Source organism: Podarcis liolepis (assembly GCF_965112155.1).
Source record: "Podarcis liolepis genome assembly, chromosome: 12".
Lineage (NCBI taxonomy): Eukaryota > Metazoa > Chordata > Lepidosauria > Squamata > Lacertidae > Podarcis > Podarcis liolepis.
Genome location: NC_139563.1, coordinates 7,778,085 through 7,798,604, shown reverse-complemented (window position 1 = coordinate 7,798,604; position 20,520 = coordinate 7,778,085). Strand labels below are relative to the sequence as shown.

General features: G+C 45.1%; 2 protein-coding genes across 7 annotated transcripts in view; both read left to right on the top strand.

The window, feature by feature from the left end:
- The window catches only part of GHRHR (growth hormone releasing hormone receptor), a 395,967-nt gene that overhangs the window by 320,612 nt on the left and 54,835 nt on the right, over positions 1-20,520 (top strand). The gene's annotated exons all lie outside the window — the stretch shown is intronic.
- The window catches only part of ADCYAP1R1 (ADCYAP receptor type I), a 134,533-nt gene that overhangs the window by 89,968 nt on the left and 24,045 nt on the right, over positions 1-20,520 (top strand). For 3 of the 6 annotated variants that reach the window (XM_083467073.1, XM_083467070.1, XM_083467071.1), the window contains exons 8-14: positions 930-1,027; positions 1,913-2,045; positions 4,993-5,146; positions 5,259-5,319; positions 5,983-6,052; positions 10,999-11,090; positions 20,003-20,044. In XM_083467073.1, the coding sequence (XP_083323199.1) occupies positions 930-1,027; positions 1,913-2,045; positions 4,993-5,146; positions 5,259-5,319; positions 5,983-6,052; positions 10,999-11,090; positions 20,003-20,044 (650 nt within the window). The remainder of the gene's footprint in view (positions 1-929; positions 1,028-1,912; positions 2,046-4,992; positions 5,147-5,258; positions 5,320-5,982; positions 6,053-10,998; positions 11,091-20,002; positions 20,045-20,520) is intronic. The other 3 variants (XM_083467072.1, XM_083467074.1, XM_083467075.1) reach the window with 1 other exon arrangement.

The following is a 20,520-nucleotide window of genomic DNA, read 5'->3' as shown; positions in this document are numbered from 1 at the left end:
TAAACACATGCAAAATTGATATGAACCAGATATAGGCTGATCCACCCATCCCTCGCTGGAAGCAGTTGAATATGAATACTGTACTTTTCCGTGTATAAGACTATGTTCTTTTCTTTAAAAATCATGCTTAAGAAGTGGGGGTCGTCTGATAACATGGGTAGTGCATAGTGCGGACATTTGATTGGTTGCTGCCACAGCTGTCAACAGCTATTGTGTGTGTTATTGGTTGCTGCGTCAATGGGTGGTGTTGATTGGCTAACGCTCCGGCAGTTGGGCGGGCAATTGGCAGCTTCTGCTAGAGATGGGGCAGACAGAAAGTAGATTTTGTGATGTGTTTGGGTGAGCGATTTTTGGCAATCCCCCCTACAAAAAGCTCAAGAACCCTGTACCATCTCCTCCCATTTTCTTAAATCTGTGTCCCCCCCAAAAAAGGTAAAGGGACCCCTGACCATTAGGTCCAGTCGTGACCGACTCTGGGGTTGCGGTGCTCATCTCGTTTTATTGGCCGAGGCAGCCAGCGTACAGCTTCCGTGTCATGTGGCCAGCATGACTAAGCCACTTCTGGCGAACCAGAGCAGCGCACGGAAACGCCGTTTACCTTCCCACCGGAGCGGTACCTATTTATCTACTTGCACTTTGACGTGCTTTCGAACTGCTAGGTTGGCAGGAGCAGGGACCGAGCAACGGGAGCTCACCCCGTAGGGGGATTCGAACTGCCGACCTTCTGATTGGCAAGTCCTAGGCTCTGTGGTTTAACCCACAACACCACCCGCATCCCGAAAATAGGGGGCGTCTTATACATGGGGGCGTCTTATAGACGGAAAAGTACGGTACTCTTCCCAAAGCAAAAAATCTGACAATCGTTTTGGCATCCCAGATCTGGATTTCATGATTCGTAGTAATGAGCACATTGTGGTTTGCTTTCTCAGGATTACTACTACCTCTCGGTAAAGGCTCTGTACACAGTGGGCTACAGCACTTCCCTTGTGTCGCTCACCACTGCGATGGTGATCCTGTGCCGTTTCAGGTGAGTTTGGCGAGAGCGAGAGAGGTTTTGCGTCTGTGCCGACCGGGGGGAAAATGGGGCTTGTGTTGTTGGGAAGCAGAGCAAGTAAACCCCTCCTTAACTCAGTCACTGCACTCTTGAGATACCAGGAGCCTCATACGCAGCGGTGCTTGGGAATGCTAAGAAACAAAACAAACAGATGCAGATTTGAAAGGTTCCGTCAAAATGATTTGAGGCGTTGTATCAAAACATCGACAGAAGCCTGCTCCTTTGTTCCAGGGATCATCAGGCGAGATTTGGTTATGATGCCTGAAGAGGGGTCCAAACGCATAAAGAACGGACCATATTTAATAGACAAGAAATCCCTCCAAACCAAGAATTTCTGAGAGTGATTCACCTTGTGTACCCTGTCAGTGGAAGTCCTGTGCAAGGACTTCCACTTGTGGAGTGAGTGGGGCTTTCCATGACGCCTCCGCCCTCTGTACCCCAGAAAATGGCTCCTGCGGGGTGAAAGGATTTGGAGAAGACCCAGAATATTGAGGGGATTTGTTCTACCTAGCAAGTACAACATTGAATTCCACTGCAATATACAGTGGAACCCTGGTTCTCGAACGGCTTAGTTGACGAACAATTCGGCTCCCGAGAACCAAAAACCCAGAAGTAAGTGTTCCAGTTTTCGAACGTTTTTCGGAAGCCGAACATCCAATGTGGTTGTTGGCTATTGTTTCCGGGGAGCCTGCACCAATCGGAAGCCACACCTTGGTTTTTGAACGTTTTGGGAGTCGAGCGGCCTTCTGGAACGGATGACGTTCGAGAACCAAGGTTCCATTGTATATAGAATAAATAGGTTGCAGATTAGACATGGCCTTTCCTCCTTGGTGACCTTTCCTTCCCTCTCACCCCCAGGAAACTGCACTGCACACGGAACTTCATCCACATGAATCTCTTTGTCTCCTTCATCCTGCGAGCCATTTCGGTCTTCATCAAGGATGGAGTTCTGTACGCCGAACAGGACAGCAACCATTGCTTTATCTCAACGGTAAAGTGGGCTAGAAATCAAAGTCTAGCACTTTCCAGGAAGAGAAAAGAGGAATAAGAATAGATACAGAAATATAAATCATTGATGTAGTATGTATGTTTACACCAGGGGCAGAGAACCTCAGGCTTGGAAGCCAAATGCAGCCAGAGATTCAGATCCGTATTTGTCTTTGAGTGAATGTCTACCTCTGTACCACTAGCTATATTATTATTATTATTATTATCATCATCATTCATACATACATACATACATACATACATACATACCCTGCCCATCTGGCTGGGTTTCCCCAGCCATTTTGGACAACTCCCAACAAAATATCTAAAACACAATAAGAGCCAGTGTGGTGTAGTGCTTAAGAGCGGTAGATTCGTAATCTGAGGAACCGGATTTGCGTCTCCGCTCCTCCACATGCAGCTACTGGGTGACCTTGGGCTAGTCACACTTCTCTGAAGTCTCTCAGCCCGACTCACCTCACAGAGTGTTTGTTGTGGGGGAGGAAGGGAAAGGAGAATGTTAGCCACTTTGAGACTCCTTAGGGTAGGGATAAAGTGGGATATCAAATCCAAACTCTTCTTCTTCAATAAAACATCAAACATTAAAAACTTCCCTATACAGGGCTGCCTTCAGATGTCTTGTAAAAGTCAGATAGTTGCTTATTTCCTTGACATCTGATGGAAGGGCATTCCACAGGGTGGGCGCCATTACTGTGAAGGCCCTCTGCCTGGTTCCCTGTAACCTCACTTCTCACAGTGAGGGAACCGCCAGAAGGCCCTCGGAGCTGGGTATCGGTACCATCGGTATGGATGATGGGGGTAGAGGCGCTCCTTCAGGTATACTGAGCCGAGGCCATCTAGGGCTTTAAAGGTCAACACCAACACTTTGAATTGTGCTCAGAAACATACTGGGAGCCAATGTGGGTCTTTCAGAACCGGTGTTATGTGGTCTCGGCAGCCACTCTCATGGCTGCCTCATTCTGGATTAGTTGTAGTTTCCGGGTTACCTTCAAAGGTAGCCCCACGTAGAGCGCATGGCAGTAGTCCAATCGGGAGATAACCAGAGCATGCACCACTCTGGCGAGACAGTCCACGGGCAGGTAGGGTCCTAGCCTGCGTACCAGATGGAGCTGGTAGACAGCTGCCCTGGATACAGAATTGACCTGTGCCTCCATGGACAGCAGTGAGCCCAAAATGACTCCCAGGCTGCGCACCTGGTCCTTCAGGGGCACAGTTGCCCCATTCAGGACCAGAGAGTCCTCCAAACCCACCCGCCCCCTGTCCCCCCCAAAACAGTACTTCTGTCTTGTCAGGATTCAACCTGTTAGCCGCCATCCATACTCCGACTAGCTGGCACTATTTCTCACTTTTGTTGTGAGTGGCAGGTTCTGCTGGCTGTGAGGACAGGCGTTTCTCTGGGTCGCCCAGTGGGGTGCATCCTTTTATAAGCTCCTTAGCAATTTGTCCACATTTTCTCCTCCATTCTTACCCCCACGTCTTCCTTGAATTACTTCGCGCACGCACATGCATTATACACACAGCTGGGCTCTTTTCTTGCATTCAGGAATGGCTTGGAGGACTTCAGTCTGCCAATTAGCAGCCATTGTTGTCTCTCTCCCGGCCTGCGCTAGAAATCCGCAAGCTCCCTGCAACCTTTCATCAAACACCTCCTGACGCCTGGAATTGCTTTTTCTCTGCTTTTAGAGTGGCAGCATCTAGGTGGCAGTGTTTATATTCCTCCCCCGTCACTCCCCGCAAATGCTTTTAGTCATATTTTAAAGTACAGGTCGTTGGGTTAAAAAACAATAATAATAATAATCCATGTTTTTCCTAAGAACTTAAAAATGCCATGGCTGACTTTGAGTACACTTTAAAGACCAGCTTTCCAGAGCAGCAGTGCAAAAGCTTTTCCAGAGGGCCGATTTCCCATCTGGGCAGCCTTCTGGGGGCCGCAAGCTCACTGCGGGAGAAGCAAGAAGCAAAATTCGGTAGAGAGGCAAACACAGATTTTATTTTCTGCACGGTGGGCTAGTTTTTACACACACACCTTCTATCCTTCAGGCAGGGAAGACAGATGATCAGAGTTTAAGGATGCTTTTCAGGCAGGTGAAAACATTTGGAAGTACGGTTGCATCCTTTGTTTTGGCAACATACAGGACAGGACAAGATGGGGCAGGACACTTAGGTGGATGTGATTTTTTTGGTGCTGAATTGACTTCAGAGCAATTCATTGCTGATAATAATAATAATATTTATACTCTGCCCATCTGGATGGGTTTCCCCAGCCACTCTGGGTGGCTTACAGCACATTAAAAATTTGTAAAACATTATTAGATATTAAAAATTTCCTGATACATGGTTGCCTTCAGATGTCTTCTAAAAGTCAGATAGTTGTTTATCTGACATCAGACAGGAGGGCATTCCACAGGGCGGGCGCCACTACCGAGAAGGCCCTCTGCCTGGTTCCCTGTAGCCTCACTTTTCGCAGTGAGGGAACCACCAGAAGGCCCACAGTGAACGATAGGGGTGGAGAGGCTCCTTCAGGTACACTGGACCAAGGCCGTTTGCAGCGTAACAAGGTGACCCCCTGGAATTGCCACACTCGTACACAAACATAGGCAGGAATTTGTACATCTGTCTGTGCTTTGCTACCCGGAGCTTAAATACATGATCTTTCACACGCCTTTTCCAACACCTTCGTTTGGAGAGTTTTCCTAACTTGAGGAGGGAGGGGGGGAAAGAGAGAGGACATGAAATACAAGACAAAACTGTATCAATACAGGACGTAGCATTTTACATTGAAATATAGGACAATCCTGTATTATACAGGACAGGTAGCAACCCTACTTGGATGTGTGAAGCTGGGGCAGGGAAGACTGCAGCCTGGGCAGAGTTCTGAGAGCCCAGCTGGGAGGTGGAGCAACAGACTGAAGTTCTTTTCTCTTCTGCAGGTGGAATGCAAAGCCGTGATGGTCTTTTTCCACTACTGCGTCATGTCCAACTATTTCTGGCTCTTCATCGAGGGGCTGTACCTTTTCACCTTGCTGGTGGAGACTTTCTTTCCAGAGAGGAGATACTTCTACTGGTACACCATCATCGGCTGGGGTTTGTGTCTCCTCCCATCACTTCCTTTACAAGAGCTTCCATCTTACACACCCCCTGCTTGTAAAGGGCAAAGATCACATACCCAACACCTTCTTCTTCTTCTTCTCTGCAGGAACTCCTACCATTTGCGTCACCATCTGGGCTGTCCTTAGACTTCACTTTGATGACGTTGGGTAGGTGTCACTGTTGTGGTCTAAACTACTGAGCTTCTTGGCCTTGCCGGTCTGAAGGTCGGCGGTTCGAATCCCCACAACGGAATGAGCTCCCATTGCTCTGTCCCAGCTCCTGCCAACCTAGCACTTCGAAAGCACACTAGTGCAAGTAGATGAATAGGTACCACTGTGGCGGGAAGGTAAACGGCATTTCTGGTTTCCGTCACGGTGTCCTGTTGCACCAGAAGCGGTTTAGTTGTGCTGGCCACATGACCCAGAAAGCTGTATGTGGAGAAACGCCAGCTCCCTCAGCCTGAAAGCGAGATGAGCGCTACAACCCCATAGTCACCTTTGACTGGACTTAACCATCCAGGGGTCCTTTACCTTTACCTTACTTTTGACATCAACAAGAAAGTCCCAACCGCATTCTGCTCGGTTGCAGAATTGGCTTTTCTACGAATTGACAGCTTCTAGCTAAGGAAGTCAGAGTCGTTGGTTGGTGTTGCCTGCTACTAAGGATTAAATGAGCAGAGGTTAAGTGGGGGAGCATCATGGCTGAACTCATGTCAAGTGGGTCTGTGGCCTAGGTCCAGGTCACACCAGGAGGAGAAGTGTTTCATCTGGCCTCTTAACCTTTCCTCTTTTGTCTCCGTGATTTCCGCTCGCCTTCCATCTGGGTTGCAGCTGCTGGGACATGAACGACAACACAGCCTTGTGGTGGGTGATCAAAGGCCCTGTGATTGCATCAATAATGGTAAGTTGGAGAGGACAAAGGATGGCTCAGGAATGAGCCAGACTGGTAAACGAGTAGGTCTTCAATAACAGACCTCCAGGTGTCCCTATTTTCCAGGAACAGTCCCAGAATTAAGAAAGTTGTCCTGGTTTCTGATTTGATTCTGGAATGCCCCGCTTTTCCTTAGGACATCCCTATTTTCATTGGAGAAATGTTGGAGGGTATGGAGCTATGTGACCCCCACCCCCCAACCAAGGAGATAAGTAACTAGACAACCTTTAGAAGACATCTGAAGGCAGCCCTGTATAGGGAAGGTTTTTTAAAAAAAATCTTTAATGTTTTATTATGTTTTTATATGTTGGAAGCCACCCAGAGTGGCTGGGGCAACCCAGTAGGATGGGTGGGGTATAAATAATAAAATTATTATTATTATGGAATAGGATGGCCCTATTTTCCTCAGAGAATTTTTTTGGGGGGGGCATGCAATAAGAGGCTTCCAAACATGTTTGGATCCCAAAATGTGATCACTTGATGGCTACAAGAAATTAGCAAAGTGACTTCGAGAACTGCCATTCTTGAAAAGGTATATCATAGCCGAAAAGCATCTAAAGGGAAGCGCATTAATGACCTTTTTAAAAATGCATGCCATGACTTTATTTCTTATACAGATATTGAGGCACATGGTCACTCGGGGCTTATCCATCCTTTCTCTTCTCCCAGTGCTTTCCCCTAGGGAAAACAGCTCTGTAGCACTGAGTTGGAACAAAGGGCAATTGGGGGTTTCCTCAGATTGACATTTGTTCCGATCTAACACTAAAGAGCCGGGACACTAAACAGTCTAAACAGCACATTTTCCTTTGCATGGAATATCAGGCTAAGGAAGAATTGAGACAAAAGGAGGAAAGCAAAGTTTCCACATATGTATTTGAAACCTTGGGGTTGTCTTGGAATGTGTGTGTATTCCATTTAAGGACAACATAGCTACCAATGTTCCTAAATTTCTGTTTTTATTTTGTTAACGAACACAAAAGCTTATCCAAAGCACCACCTCTTGAAAACAGCCATGGCGGAAATCTTCTGCTCATATAGGTGATGTTTCTAAATTTATTTCAAAGCTAGAATGCCCTTTTTTCCAGAGGAAAACCCATTTTAACAGGAGGCACAAGGAACAGGAACAAGGGGAAAATAAGCATGTGGGACACCTCTTGCCATTCATGGCTGTCATCACCAATTGTAGGAGAATGCAGATATCTCTAACTTCAGCCAACTCTGCAGTTGTTACTGGACTATAGCAGGCGGCGCTGTGGTCTAAACCACTGAGCCTCTTGGGCTCGCCAATCAAAAGGTCGGCGGTTCGAATCCCCGCGGTGGGGTGCGCTCCCGTCGTTCGGTCCCAGCGCCTGCCAACCTAGCAGTTCGAAAGCACCTCCGGGTGCAAGTAGATAAATAGGGACTGCTTACCAGCGGGAAGGTAAACGGCGTTCCGTGTGCTGCGCTGGCTCGCCAGATGCAGCTTGTCACGCTGGCCACGTGACCCGGAAGTGTCTGCAGACAGCGCTGGCTCCCGGCCTACAGAGTGAGATGAGCGCACAACCCTAGAGTCTGGCAAGACTGGCCCGAACGGGCAGGGGTACCTTTACCTTTACCTTAACACTAAAGAGCAGGTTTTCCCTTGGAAAAGAGAAGGGCAAGGGGGAAACTACTTGGATCCTAGCTTTCTAGGCATGGCACAAGCAAAACTATAGAGGAGTCCTCAGTGCTATTAGTGTATGCAAATGTCTGGCTCAGTTGAAACTAACCTTTGTTCTCAATAATAATGGAACTATAATGGAGAATCATAAAATCACTGAATTGTAGAATTGAAATTGTCCCGAGGGTCTAGTCCGGTCCTCTGCAATGCAGGAATCTCAGCTAAAGCATCCATGACAGATGGCCATTTGACCTCTGCTTGAAAACTTCCAAGGTACAGTCGTACCTTGGTTTTTGAACAGCTTCGTTTTGGCTCCCGAACATCGCAAAACCGGAAGTGACTGTTCCGGTTTGCGAACTATTTTTGGAAGCTGAACGTCCACGGGGAAAGCTCCTGCAGCCAATCAGAAGCTGCGCTTTGCTATGGGAATGTTTTCGAAGTTGAACGGACTTCCGGAAGGGATTCCGTTTGACTTCCGAGGTACGGCTGTATTCATAAATATTTTTTTATAAAAGAAAAACAAAGAATTGGAAATTTTAACCACAAAGTATCACAGCACAGAAGAACAAAAGTACAAAGATACATTGCAGCGCCGAAGGGATAGTCAAGTATTAACTCATCCAAAGATTCCTCTTACAAAAAAATAAAGATTTATTTTTTTAAAAAATAAGTATTTATAAAAATAAAAGGACTCTCTTTGCTTGGAGGTGTTCAGAGGGGGCTCCCCACTATATGTGATTTCACATATGTGCACAGGCACCCGAAACATAAGCCTGGTGGAAGTGGGAGAACGTCTGTATATCTCATTATTTTATTATTATGCTGTCTGCTATTATGCTATTATTATGCTATTATTATTATTATTATTATTATTATTATTATTATTATTATTATTATTATTATTATTATTTTAAATGATATTTATTGGGAATTTAAAGTTACAGAAAAAAGAGAAGAAGGAAAAGCACAGAAAAAGAGATTAAACAATACAAATCAATAAAAAGAATATAAAAAGTACCAAACATACAATACACCAAAATCAAAAACAAGAACAAAAAAATAAATTTAAAAACAAATCCAATATTCCCATACCCTTATCTTCATTAACTTGTTTCCTCGACCTCCTCACACCTCTCTTTTTTGTATTCTAATTATTAATTATCTCAGCAAATCCTTTCCATCTTTCACTATATTCTGTCCTTTAGTTGTCTTAATTTATTTTAACCTTATCTTACCATAAAAAACCCTAGAACTTAAAAACTTATTTATACATAACTCCTTATAACATTTCTACTAAAGCCTAATAGTTTCATTCCAAGATTTTCCTAACAGTCGTTAATTTTACAATATTTCTCTAAATGAATTTTTAAACTTTCTGCCAATCTTCATCCACCGTCTCTTCTTCCTGGTCTCGGGTTCTGTCAGTCCTTTCTATCTGTTCCATCTAGTCCATCAACCTGGTGATCTTATGTCCGAGGCTCTTAACTCTTTTCCATGTCCCTTCTGCAGATCTTCTTCATAATTGTACCTGCACTTTACTTTGTCTTCTGCTGGTCTTGTTCTTAATTTCCTTCCTTTGTCTCTGAGGAGTAGATCTCGGGGGAACAACCTAAGAGTGTCTTTATCCCTTCTCAGCCGGTCAGCCCGTTCTCCATGGTTAGCACTGAAATCCAAAAAATATTCCAAAACATACTTCAATGCCCCTCGAAAATTGAGTGCCTCGACCACTCCAATCTCCTCCTGGCCCAAAACCAAATCCCAAAGGTCAGAGCATCCCTGCATAGGAGGATCTGACCAACTTGCCATCTCCAGTCCCGACAGGACTCCATCTCTCCACGTCTACCTCACTCCAGATTCAGTCCTCAAAAACGACAGCCTATGCTCCTGCAGGGCCGCATCTCTCTCAAACTGTATTACTTGAGGTTCAACAACAACCTCCTCCCTTGTCTTCTCCGCAACTTGCCCTGTCAGGACAGATTCCTGGGTCAGTTGTTGAGCAGGTTCTATATCAGTGGTCACTGTTTGACTGAAATTATCAATTGCAGTAGTCATCAAATCCATCTTCGCATGAAGCTGCTCCAACAAAGCACTTGTCCTGCACAAAGCAGACACTAAGGTTTCCTGTGTCAACATTCTTATCCAAGGTCAGAGCCTGCTTCTACACTCTCTAATCTCTACAGCTGTAGAGTTCCCCAGGTCTACTCCAACAACAGTTCAAAAGCTCCCTCTAGAGGAAACAATTTCTATTTGTATCCATCCTTTTACAAGCAGATCCAGCAACAAAATTGCTTTCGTTTTTCAAATCTTTGTTCCTTTTTAGTGCAAAAGGAAACATTGGAGTCAATAAGTTTCTCTTATTTAACTATCTGTCAACATGCGTTATTATTCACAGTCAATGAACTTTCCCCAAACGCCTATCTTTGACAGGCCGTTCCCAGGTTCAAGACGATAGAAATTTATCTTTCTTTACTCCCTCTCCTGCAGGCTTGAACAATTTAAGATTTCCCCCCTCTTCTCCTGCTTCCAAGGGGGGTTTGTAGTTTTAACCTATGGACTTCCGGGTTAGCGCCACCGGCAATGGCGAGCTTCCTCTGATCTGGAGGAACCCGCTCCGTGAAAATCAGGGTCTGGACCGCCACGGCGAGGCGGAGACCCATCAAAAACCACAGGCGGGAGAAGCCTGTGGACCTGGGATTCGGCTGGCACCTTTAGCGCCTCCCCTACTCGTGGGGAAACCCAGCTACGGGGATCCGGAGTGACGTGGGGTGAGCGGCGCAGTGCTTCGAATCAATTGCTCTTTTCACGGAGTGAAGCCGCATAGCTGTTGTCGGAGAGCGCTGAATTTTTTCCTGTGGACAATTGGACTCTAAACAAGTACCCATGAGTAGAACAGAAAATTGGATTACTAAACTTCGTAATTTGGCACCGGAGTGGGAAGGTCTAAACAGGAAGTCCGCCTTCCGCTTTTGTAAACAGCTTGAAGCAAAGATACCGCAAGCTAAAGTCTGGAAAGTCATCTGTAAAGGACTAAATTTCCATAGGCTTTTATTATTATTATTATTATTATGCTCTGTAAAATGTGTTCTTTATGTTGTACACTGTCCTGGGATCTTTTGATAAAAGGTGGTATATAAATTGAATAAATAACTAAATTAAATATTTGGTGGAGGTGGTTTAACTGGAGGACAGTCAGCCACAGATCTGGTTAACTGAAGTTTCATGCTCCTGTTCTTTGGTGATTCATGGATCCCTTTTCTTCTTTTCCCCCTCTCCCCAGATCAACTTTTTGCTTTTCGTGGGCATCATCATCATCCTGGTCCAGAAGCTCCAGTCGCCTGATATCGGGGGCAACGAATCCAGCATTTACTTGTAAGTACAGGGCAGAACTGTCCAAGGAGCCGTAGTTGGTTTTGAGCTCTGACATACACATAGGAAAAAGTGAACATGTGGCTTGGGGAGGTTTCAATTTGGGAAGGTTGGACCGAGAGAAATGCCTCTCTCTAACTTGGATAGCCACCCCCGGTCAGCTTACACCAGTCTTCTTCAACCTTTGGGTCCCATGATGTGGGTGGACTACAGCACCCATCATCCACAATGGTTATGGATTATGGTTGTTGTAGTCCACCTTCATCTGCGGGATTGAAGGCTGAAGAACACTTGTGTAGACAATACTGAGCCAGAGAGGTCAATGGTCTGACTCAGTTTAAGGCAGCTTTCTAAACAGTCTAAACAGTACATTTTCCTTTGCATGGAATATCAGGCTAAGGAAGAATTGAGACAAAAGGAGGAAAGCAAAGTTTCCACATATGTATTTGAAACCTTGGGGTTGTCTTGGAATGTGTGTGTGTTCCATTTAAGGACAACATAGCTACCGATGTTCCTAAATTTCTGTTTTTATTTTGTTAACGAACACAAAAGCTTATCCAAAGCACCACCTCTTGCAAACAGCCATGGCGGAAATCTTCTGCTCATATAGGTGATGTTTCTAAATTTATTTCAAAGCTAGAATGCCCTTTTTTCCAGAGGAAAACCCATTTTAACAGGAGGCACAAGGAACAGGAACAAGGGGGAAATAAGCATGTGGGACGCCTCTTGCCATTCATGGCTGTCATCACCGATTGTAGGAGAATGCAGATATCTCTAACTTCAGCCAACTCTGCAGTTGTTACTGGACTATAGCAGGCGGCGCTGTGGTCTAAACCACTGAGCCTCTTGGGCTCGCCAATCAAAAGGTCGGCGGTTCGAATCCCCACAACGGGGTGAGCTCCTGTTGCTCTGTCCCAGCTCCTGGCAACCTAGCAGTTCGAAAGCACACCAGTGCAAGTAGATAAATAGGTATCGCTGCGGCGGGAAGGTAAACGGTGTTTCCGTGCGCTTTGGTTTCCGTCACAGTGTCCCATTGCACCAGAAGCAATTTAGTCCTGCTGGCCACATGACCTGGAAAGCTGTCTGTGGACAAACGCCGGCTCCCTTGGCCTGAAAGCAAGATGAGTGCTGCAACCCCATAGTCGCCTTTGACTGGACTTAACCGTCCAGGGGCCCTTTACCTTTATGGATCCTATCATCCCTTACCATTGGCAACATAAGCTGGGACTAGGGAGTCCCCCCCATTTTTTTTGGAGAATATTCCATTGGCTACTCCTGTTTTGTGGCATTGAACTCATTGGGTGACAGTTTCACCTCCCCTGGGTGGGCTTGTAAACGAGGAAATACATTTTCCAGTCTGGATATTTAAAAAGACTTCTGGGCAGAGAGTTTTCCCAGTGTTCTGCGCATTGAATCAATTTATCTGACACCTTCTTTTCTGTGTTGCTGGCTGATACCCCAAATATTAGGTCAGCATTCCAGTAGGGAAATTATTGGTGCTATAATTCGGGATGAAGGGATGCGGGTGGCACTGTGGGTTAAACCAGAGAGCCTAGGGCTTGCCGATCAGAAGTTCGGCGGTTCGAATCCCATGACGGGGTGAGCTCCCATTGCTTGGTCCCTGCTCCAACCTAGCAGTTCGAAAGCACATTAAAGTGCAAGTAGATAAATAGGTACCGCTCCGGCGGGAAGGTAAACGGCATTTCCGTGCGCTGCTCTGGTTCGCCAGAAGCGGCTTAGTCATGCTGGCCACATGACCCGGAAGCTGTACACCGGCTCCCTCAGCCAATAAAGCGAGATGAGCACCGCAACCCCAGAGTCGGTCACGACTGGACCTAATGGTCAGGGGTCCCTTTACCTTTACCTAATTCGGGATGGGAGCCACGCTATACTATCTCTCTGTAGGTCATGCCTACTTCCAGGTCACAGCTCTTGCCAGCCATAACTCACACTATTGAGTGCTTTTTATTACCTTAGAAAGCCTGCTAGAATGAGACAGTCTTTGCCATGCAAGGAATATACTAGTCTAATCCCTGTTGGGATTTTTCTCCAACCTGGGGTCACAGTATTGATACACAAGAGAGTTTTGTGTTGTTCCTTCCAACCTGGCATGGCATATTTCTGCTTGAGGCTGTGCTGCTACGGAAAGTGAAAGAGCTGTCATTCGCCCCCACCCCACCCAAAATGGCCATTTGCTGCATGTTCACCGTAGAGCTCACAGGGGAGCATCTTCTGTCAAGAGATTTGTCTTTAAAACAGCTCACAAGGGATGATTCAGGGGGAGGGGGACCATAGCTCAGTGGTTTGTGTGTCTGCTTTGCATGCATAAGGTTTCAGGTTCAATTCCCAATATGCCCAGAAAGAGCTGGGAATTCCTCTGACCTGAAACCATGGAGACCTGCTGCCAGTCTTTGTTCAGAATACTGTACTAGATCGAGGAAAGGCCTGTCTCAGTACAGTCGTACCTTGGAAGTTGAATGGAATCCATTCCGGAAGTTCATTTGACTTCTAAAACGTTCGGGAAACCAAAGCGCGGCTTCTGATTGGCTGCAGGAAGCTGCCGAAGCGCCGTTGGACGTTCAGCTTCCAAAAATAGTTCACAAACCGGAACAGTCACTTCCAGGCTTGTGGCGTTTGAAAGCCAAAATGTTTGGGAACTAAGCTGTTTGACTTCCAAGGTACGACTGTATAAGGAAACTTCCTCTGTCCCCAAGCACCACATATCAAATGTTCTAATGTTCCCATTAGCTTCCAAGGTTGCACAGCCTAGAGCCCACATGGCGAACACATCTGCTGGCGATTTTTTTCCTATGTGTATGGTTAGCAACAGCAAAACAGAGACAGGCGATGTCATTTTCCTGTTTTCATTTGCTGCCATTTTTTTAATTTCTGTTCATGTTGGTTTGCTGCTTCCTGTCTGGAGTCCCGCAGAAATGTCCAACGTTGATGTCTGTGTTGCAAAGAATTGTCGATCCCGGTGCTACTTAGTGACCTTAAGCTGACTACTCTTGCAAAATATTCACGGCGCCTTCAAAATGTGCATGGTTGTCAATATATGTAACCTGTGGTCATGCAGAGATCCTGCATACGGATTGTACTGACAATATAATAATGTGTGCGTGTCTTGAACCCAGAGCTCCAGTGCATGTGCAGAGTTCCAGGGGAGTACACACTGCCCTATTCCTCTAACATCAGGGCAGAAGGGAGGCTCCATGCACACAATGAGGGACATGTATAAGTGTTGGTTTTTCAACTGTCTGCTCCAATCAAGGTGTTCTTTTTGGTCATGTGAGATCCAGGGTATTCACAGAGCTCATCTCCGAACAAGGGCTTCCTTCTGTATAGCAAAGAAAGGTTGTGTTCACAAAGGGGTATGGGATCAGAGCTTTGTGGGAATGTTCAGGGAGGCAGGAGAGGATATATTGTTTATTAATATCCTTCCTAACTTGCATTAGCAAGTTCCTTTACTTAGCAGAGTTTTACATTCCCCTTTTAAACACACAGCGGGTAGCTGGTTGCAGGCTTGTGTAAGCCTCTCAGTATTAGATTCCTGGTAAGTTCCCTTATATCCCTCTTAAAAAGAATAAACACAAGACAATCTTAATTAAAGTCAATAGAAGAAGTTTACTCACATCATCAGTTCACAGTTGGATCCCTGAAGGCAGACTTAGTTACAGATATATAGCTGTGGATGTATCCCATATGGGGATAATCCCAGTGTCCTCTGTTGGCTGAAAGAGTATTTCTAGCTAAAAAGCTGCTCCAATGATGGAGGAAGTCAAAGAGAGAGAGAGTGTGCTACGTGCCTTGTCCTTTTGTTACCTGGACAGGTAAGGTCACGCCCACCTCTAGTCACATGTAAAGGAAGTATGTCCCAGCCAGGAGGAAACAGGAAGTTTTCGACTGGCTGGACCAAACATTCCCCCGCATGTCCACTCTAGGAAAACAAGGAATATTGTACTTGACTGCTACTTATGTATCACATCCCACAAGCTTCTCTGCATTGGAGGTAAGGAGGCGAGGCGGGAAAACACCAAAGCTATTTCAGCACTGTGAGAACATCCAAACACAAAAACATAAATTTGATAGATCGTATACTGTTACTTATTTCTGCCGTAAATGTTGACTTTTGAAGAATGTGGAAAGCAGATGGGAATGAGGAATGGGGAAAAGAATATTATATATTATTCAATATATGAGAAGGAATACAGAATCCTGAAGGGTCAGAGAAGCCACAACATCAGAAGAAGAAGAAACCCACTATCCGTTCCAATCTAAAATATTTTACAGAGCTGAAGAAGTGTGCATGCACACGAAAGCTCATACCAAGAACTAACTCAGTTGGTCTTTAAGGTGCTACTGGAAGGAATTTTTTTATTTTACAGAGCGTTTCCACATTTTCTAGCAACACATTTCCCCGCTGCAATCCTAGGGACCAGAATCTCAGTTTACATTTTGCTGCTTGATTTGGCACTGCAGAAGCAGGATTCCATCGCCAGTAATATTCTTTTGAAGATGGGGACAACATTTGCCACAGGAGGGTGGGAATGATTCGCCACTAAGGAAGATACCAGAACTCTACTACACAGAAGACCCTGAGGCTCAACTTCTGGCATCACCAGTTACAGGACTTCGGGGAACAGATGCTGGGAAATGCTTTTTTTAAAGTAGAGATCCTGGAGACCCTCCTGGACAGGGTCACTTGAACCCAGCTGTATTGTGCAACCAACACTTCCATCTCTTTCTGCCTCTCTGCTTAGCAGCAGACATGAACCTCTTCTTCTCTTAGAAGGCTTCATTACAGAGAGCTGCTAAGCGCAGTTAGCATGGCTGCTTGCCACAACTCAGCAAATTAACTGATGGTTTCGACATGGGCGGCGGAAACTCCAGCTCTGGAAGGTCTCTATTCTTATGCAGTTAAAGCTGTCCTGGGCAGATGTCCGGTGAGGCTAAAAGAGGGGCTTTGCATTTCGATTTCTCAATGTCTAAATGCCACCTGTAAAGAGCTGCCCTCCCTAAACCAACTAGCAATGGCCTTACTTATACTGTATCATGGGGAAGATGTAACGTGTTATTTATAAATGTTTATATTCCTCCAACTAGCTTAAGTATTGACATCGATAGCAAGTGGGAAAGATTAGAAACCTTTGTTAAGTTGCTGATTTCGGATTATCCGGGGGCAAAGGTCCTGCTGGTGGGTGATCTCAACGCAAGGCTAGGGCCAGATGACTCCAGTTTAGCAACCAAATACAGGTGCAAAGTTGGGCTTCCCAAAACGTCTAGCCCAGAAGCCCACCAGACCCCAAGGCTATCTAAGGACCAATATTCGAACTACGCCGGCGCCTGCCTTTTCAAATTTTTGAGGCAGCTAAGTTTACACAGTCTAAATGGGCCATTATCCCTGGGGAATATACATTCCTGTCAGGGTCAAAAACTAGTACAATTGACTACATACAGTGGCGTAGCGTGGGTTGTCAGCACCCGGGGCAAGGCAAGTAATTTGCGCCCCCTAACCCGTGGATTTGCGCCCCCTAACCCTAACCCCCAGATGTTGCGCCCGGTGCGGCCGGCCCCCCCTGCACCCCCCACGCTACGCCACTGACTACATATTGACCAATAGCCCATTACACCTGCAGGTATCCCTCAAAAACAAGACAATCTTTCTGAAAACAATTCCTGGAAGCAGATTTTCTGTGACATTCTGCTAAGTCAACTCAGGTCTACAGAATTTTCAATTATGGAGATACAGTGGTACCTCAGTTTCAGAACAGTCCTGTTTACGAACTATTTGGTTTATTAACTCTGCAAAACCGGAAGTAGTGTCCCGGTTTGTGAACTTTACCTAGGTCTAAGAACGGAATCTGAGTGATGGAAAGGCAGTGGTGGTGGGAGGCCTCATTAGGGAAAGCACACCTCGGTTTAAGAACGGACTTCCAGAACGGATTAAGTTCATAAACTGAGGTACCACTGTACTAATGCAAATATCCTGGGGCTAAGATATGAACCCTGGCCTATCCACAACTGTCGGTATTAGTGGCAGGTGAGCAGGAATTGGACAGTTCTATGGCTGCGTACCCACCATACATTTAAAGCATGTGATTCCCCCCTGGTGAATTCTGGGAATTGTAGTTTACCCACTCACAGAGCTGCAGTTCCCTGCACTCTTAGAAAACTACATTTCCCAGGATTGTTTGGGGGGAAGCCACATGCTGCAAATGTCTAGTGTACATGACCAATCTGTCCATCAGGTTAAAAAACAGGGGATGTTGTTTGCAAGTCAAAGCATTATAAATAAAAGTAACAGCAGTCCATTGTTTTTCCATCCAGCCTTTTTTCGCTTGTGCACTGCCCATGTGGATGTTTATTTGCTTGCCAACCCATGAATGCAAAAAGGGGACTTTCGCTTACTGTAAATCAACGGTTCAGTTAGCACAAGGCAAAAGCTTGAAGGTTAAGCCAGGCTTGTTAATTTGGTGCACTGAAACTGGACCTGGCATGAACTGGGACTTGCTGAAGATGGTTGAGTACATAATTCATCTTGGCAATATTTCCCGATTATAAATGCTGTTGCATTTAGAGGTATTGGAAACAATGGAAACGATTGATCCTTATCACAATTGCCTGCAAAGCCATCAGCCAATCTTAAGACTTAATTTTCCAAAAGCACGCTTCAAAGACTTCATACGACTTTTTAAAAAATAATAATTGTGAAATGTTTGCATTTTTTGAAGTGAAAAAATTCATTTCATCTCTATTTATTGAGACACCAGCTCCAATCGTATGTAGCAATAGTGTTGCACAATGCACTGCTATTGGGCTTTATCAAGTGATACATTCATTTTGTTACCTAAATATATTTCTTGCTCACCAATGGGATGATGTGCATTTATATGATCAGGTGTATAAAAATTCAGGGTATCACGGTATATGTCAACTTCTGATTCCGTAAGTCGCTTTGAGGTCTTTTCTTTTTTTTATAAAAAAAAGGGATTAATAAATATAATTAAAAATAATAAGAACAACAAAAACTACACATGCAGTTCTCAGTCCAGAGAGCGATTCGCAAATGGAAAGTTGCTGCATCAGAGCAACACTGTTTATCAGCTGCAGAAGCTGCAACTCAGGCTGAACAAAAACCCCTCACCACTTTCATGTAGGGCACCTACTTACACATCACCAGAAAGAAAGAAGAGAGTTTATGATGTCACCAGATTGCATAAAATTTGCATATGCTAATCCATATGCATAGGTGCAAATTTGGAAATAATGACTATCATTTAAATAGGAATTGCAGCACATCTCACCTTAGTGAGTGGCTGGGGAAACTCAGCCAGATGGGCGGGGTATAAGTAATAAATTATTCTTATAAACTTTTATAGTGGGGAAGACCCCAAGTGACATGTACAGTGGTGCCCCGAAAGACGAATGCCTCGCAAGACGGAAAACCCGCTAGACGAAAGGGTTTTCCGTTTTTGAGCTGCTTCGCAAGATGATTTTCCCTATGGGCTTGCTTTGCAAGACAAAAACGTCTTGCGAGTGTTCCGATTTTTTTTCACTCCCCCCCCTTTTCTAAGCCGCTAAGCCGCTAATAGCCTTTTAGCCGCTAATCCGCTAAGCTTTTAATAGCCGCTAAACCGCTAATAGCCGCTAAACCGCTAATAGTGCTAATCCGCTAAGCCGCTAATAGGGTTGCTTCGCAATACAAAAAAACCGCTAGACGAAGAGACTCGCGGAACGGATTAATTTCGTCTTGCGAGGCACCACTGTATGAGCAACCTCAATACTTCATTTCCTGCTTTCTTCTCTTTAAACTAGACTTGGACTCAGACAGAGGACACTTTCAAATAGCAGGCTTACAGCCCTTCTTAATAAATAAAATACATAAATAAATAAACAAATATTTCTTTTATTTATACCCCACCCTTCCTGGTTCAGAAAACCAGGCCCAGGGTAGCTAACAACAAATTTAAAACACTTAACAAAAAACAGCATAAAATACAGTATAAAACGTGAATAACAATAAATTCAGAATTCAAAAATCAATTTAGGGGGGACATCCATCCAATAAACATTAGATGATCACCAGGGCTAGCTGGCTAAATTAGTCCTATTTGGGCCAGCGAGGAGACCAGGGGAGAATTAGCTGTGGGATCCCAGAGCGGGTACTCTTCTTAAAAAGGGGAGAGGGAGGGAATAGGGGTAACTCTTACCCCAAACAAGTCCTACACATTTTAGCCGGAAGTCCAATATGGCAGGATGTAACAAAACCATCTGATTTTTGTAGCCAGTCGGGTCTGATTCAGATGTGGCATTTGATGGTCACTGCTTCCATGTGGGCAGGATTCCATGCAGTCAGTACCATGTGCAGCCAGAATGACCATTTTTCACTGTTTACAGATGAAACCATGGCCACATAATACCTCACCCAAGTGGAACGATTTGGATCTTAGTCATATCCAGCTTCAAACCTTATTCAAAAGTCTCCAGCCGATAGTCTCCAGCCTTCTGTCTATGGCACCAGAAGGCAGATCTGCCCTTTGTCTTAGAGTCCTGGGGTTGCACAGTGTTAAGTGCCTTCCAGGAATTGTTGGACTACAACTCCCATCATCCCTAACCATGGGGTGATGGGAGGTGGAGTCCAACAATATCTGGAGAGTACCATGGTGACCACCCGTCCATTTATTATCACTATAATTAGATTTGGTTCAATGCACAAAATCTCGTCGCCACCTGTCATTATTTTGACAGCTGTGCAGTAAGCCAACGTCCCTGACTATCATCTTGGTTTTATTCTGGCTTGCACCCTCCTTTTCTTCCTTTACTTTGTCACCTTAATAGCACCTTTTGTCGTCATGCATGTTGAAAGCATGCATATATATTTAGCTAACGCAGGTGTACATCATTCCTCCAACTAGCTTCATGGTGGAAAGAGAGGAGAAACATGGCATATCCCATCGGTAGGTATAATTTTACCTCTAGGGGGAAAATGAATAAGACTTAGATCAAAGGATCCCAATGTTTTCTTGCGGGGGTGTGTGGAGAAACACTTTTTTTTTTAAGGCAAAATGTGTATAAATTATGCAGATAAAGTCATTTCACAAGTGTCTACCTTGCATAATTTATTCTGCTTTTGCAAAGCCATGGGAAAGGACAGAGACCTGTAGAGCAGGGAAAGAGACGTGTGTTCAAAGAGGACAGAAGCGCACACAAAAGGGTCCTTTGCTTTTCTTCGCTGCTGAAAAGACAAGCCACCGTTCGGTTTCGAAAGAGGTTTGTCTCTTCAGCATCTAAAACTGCCCTGAAGAAAATAGCCAAGCAAGGATCCAGCTGTGCGTGCACTTCTCTTAAGAGTATAGAAAGCTGCTTTACACCAGATCAGGCTACTACCCAAGTTTGGTCAACTCTGACTGGCAGCAGGCCTCCAGGTGCTCAG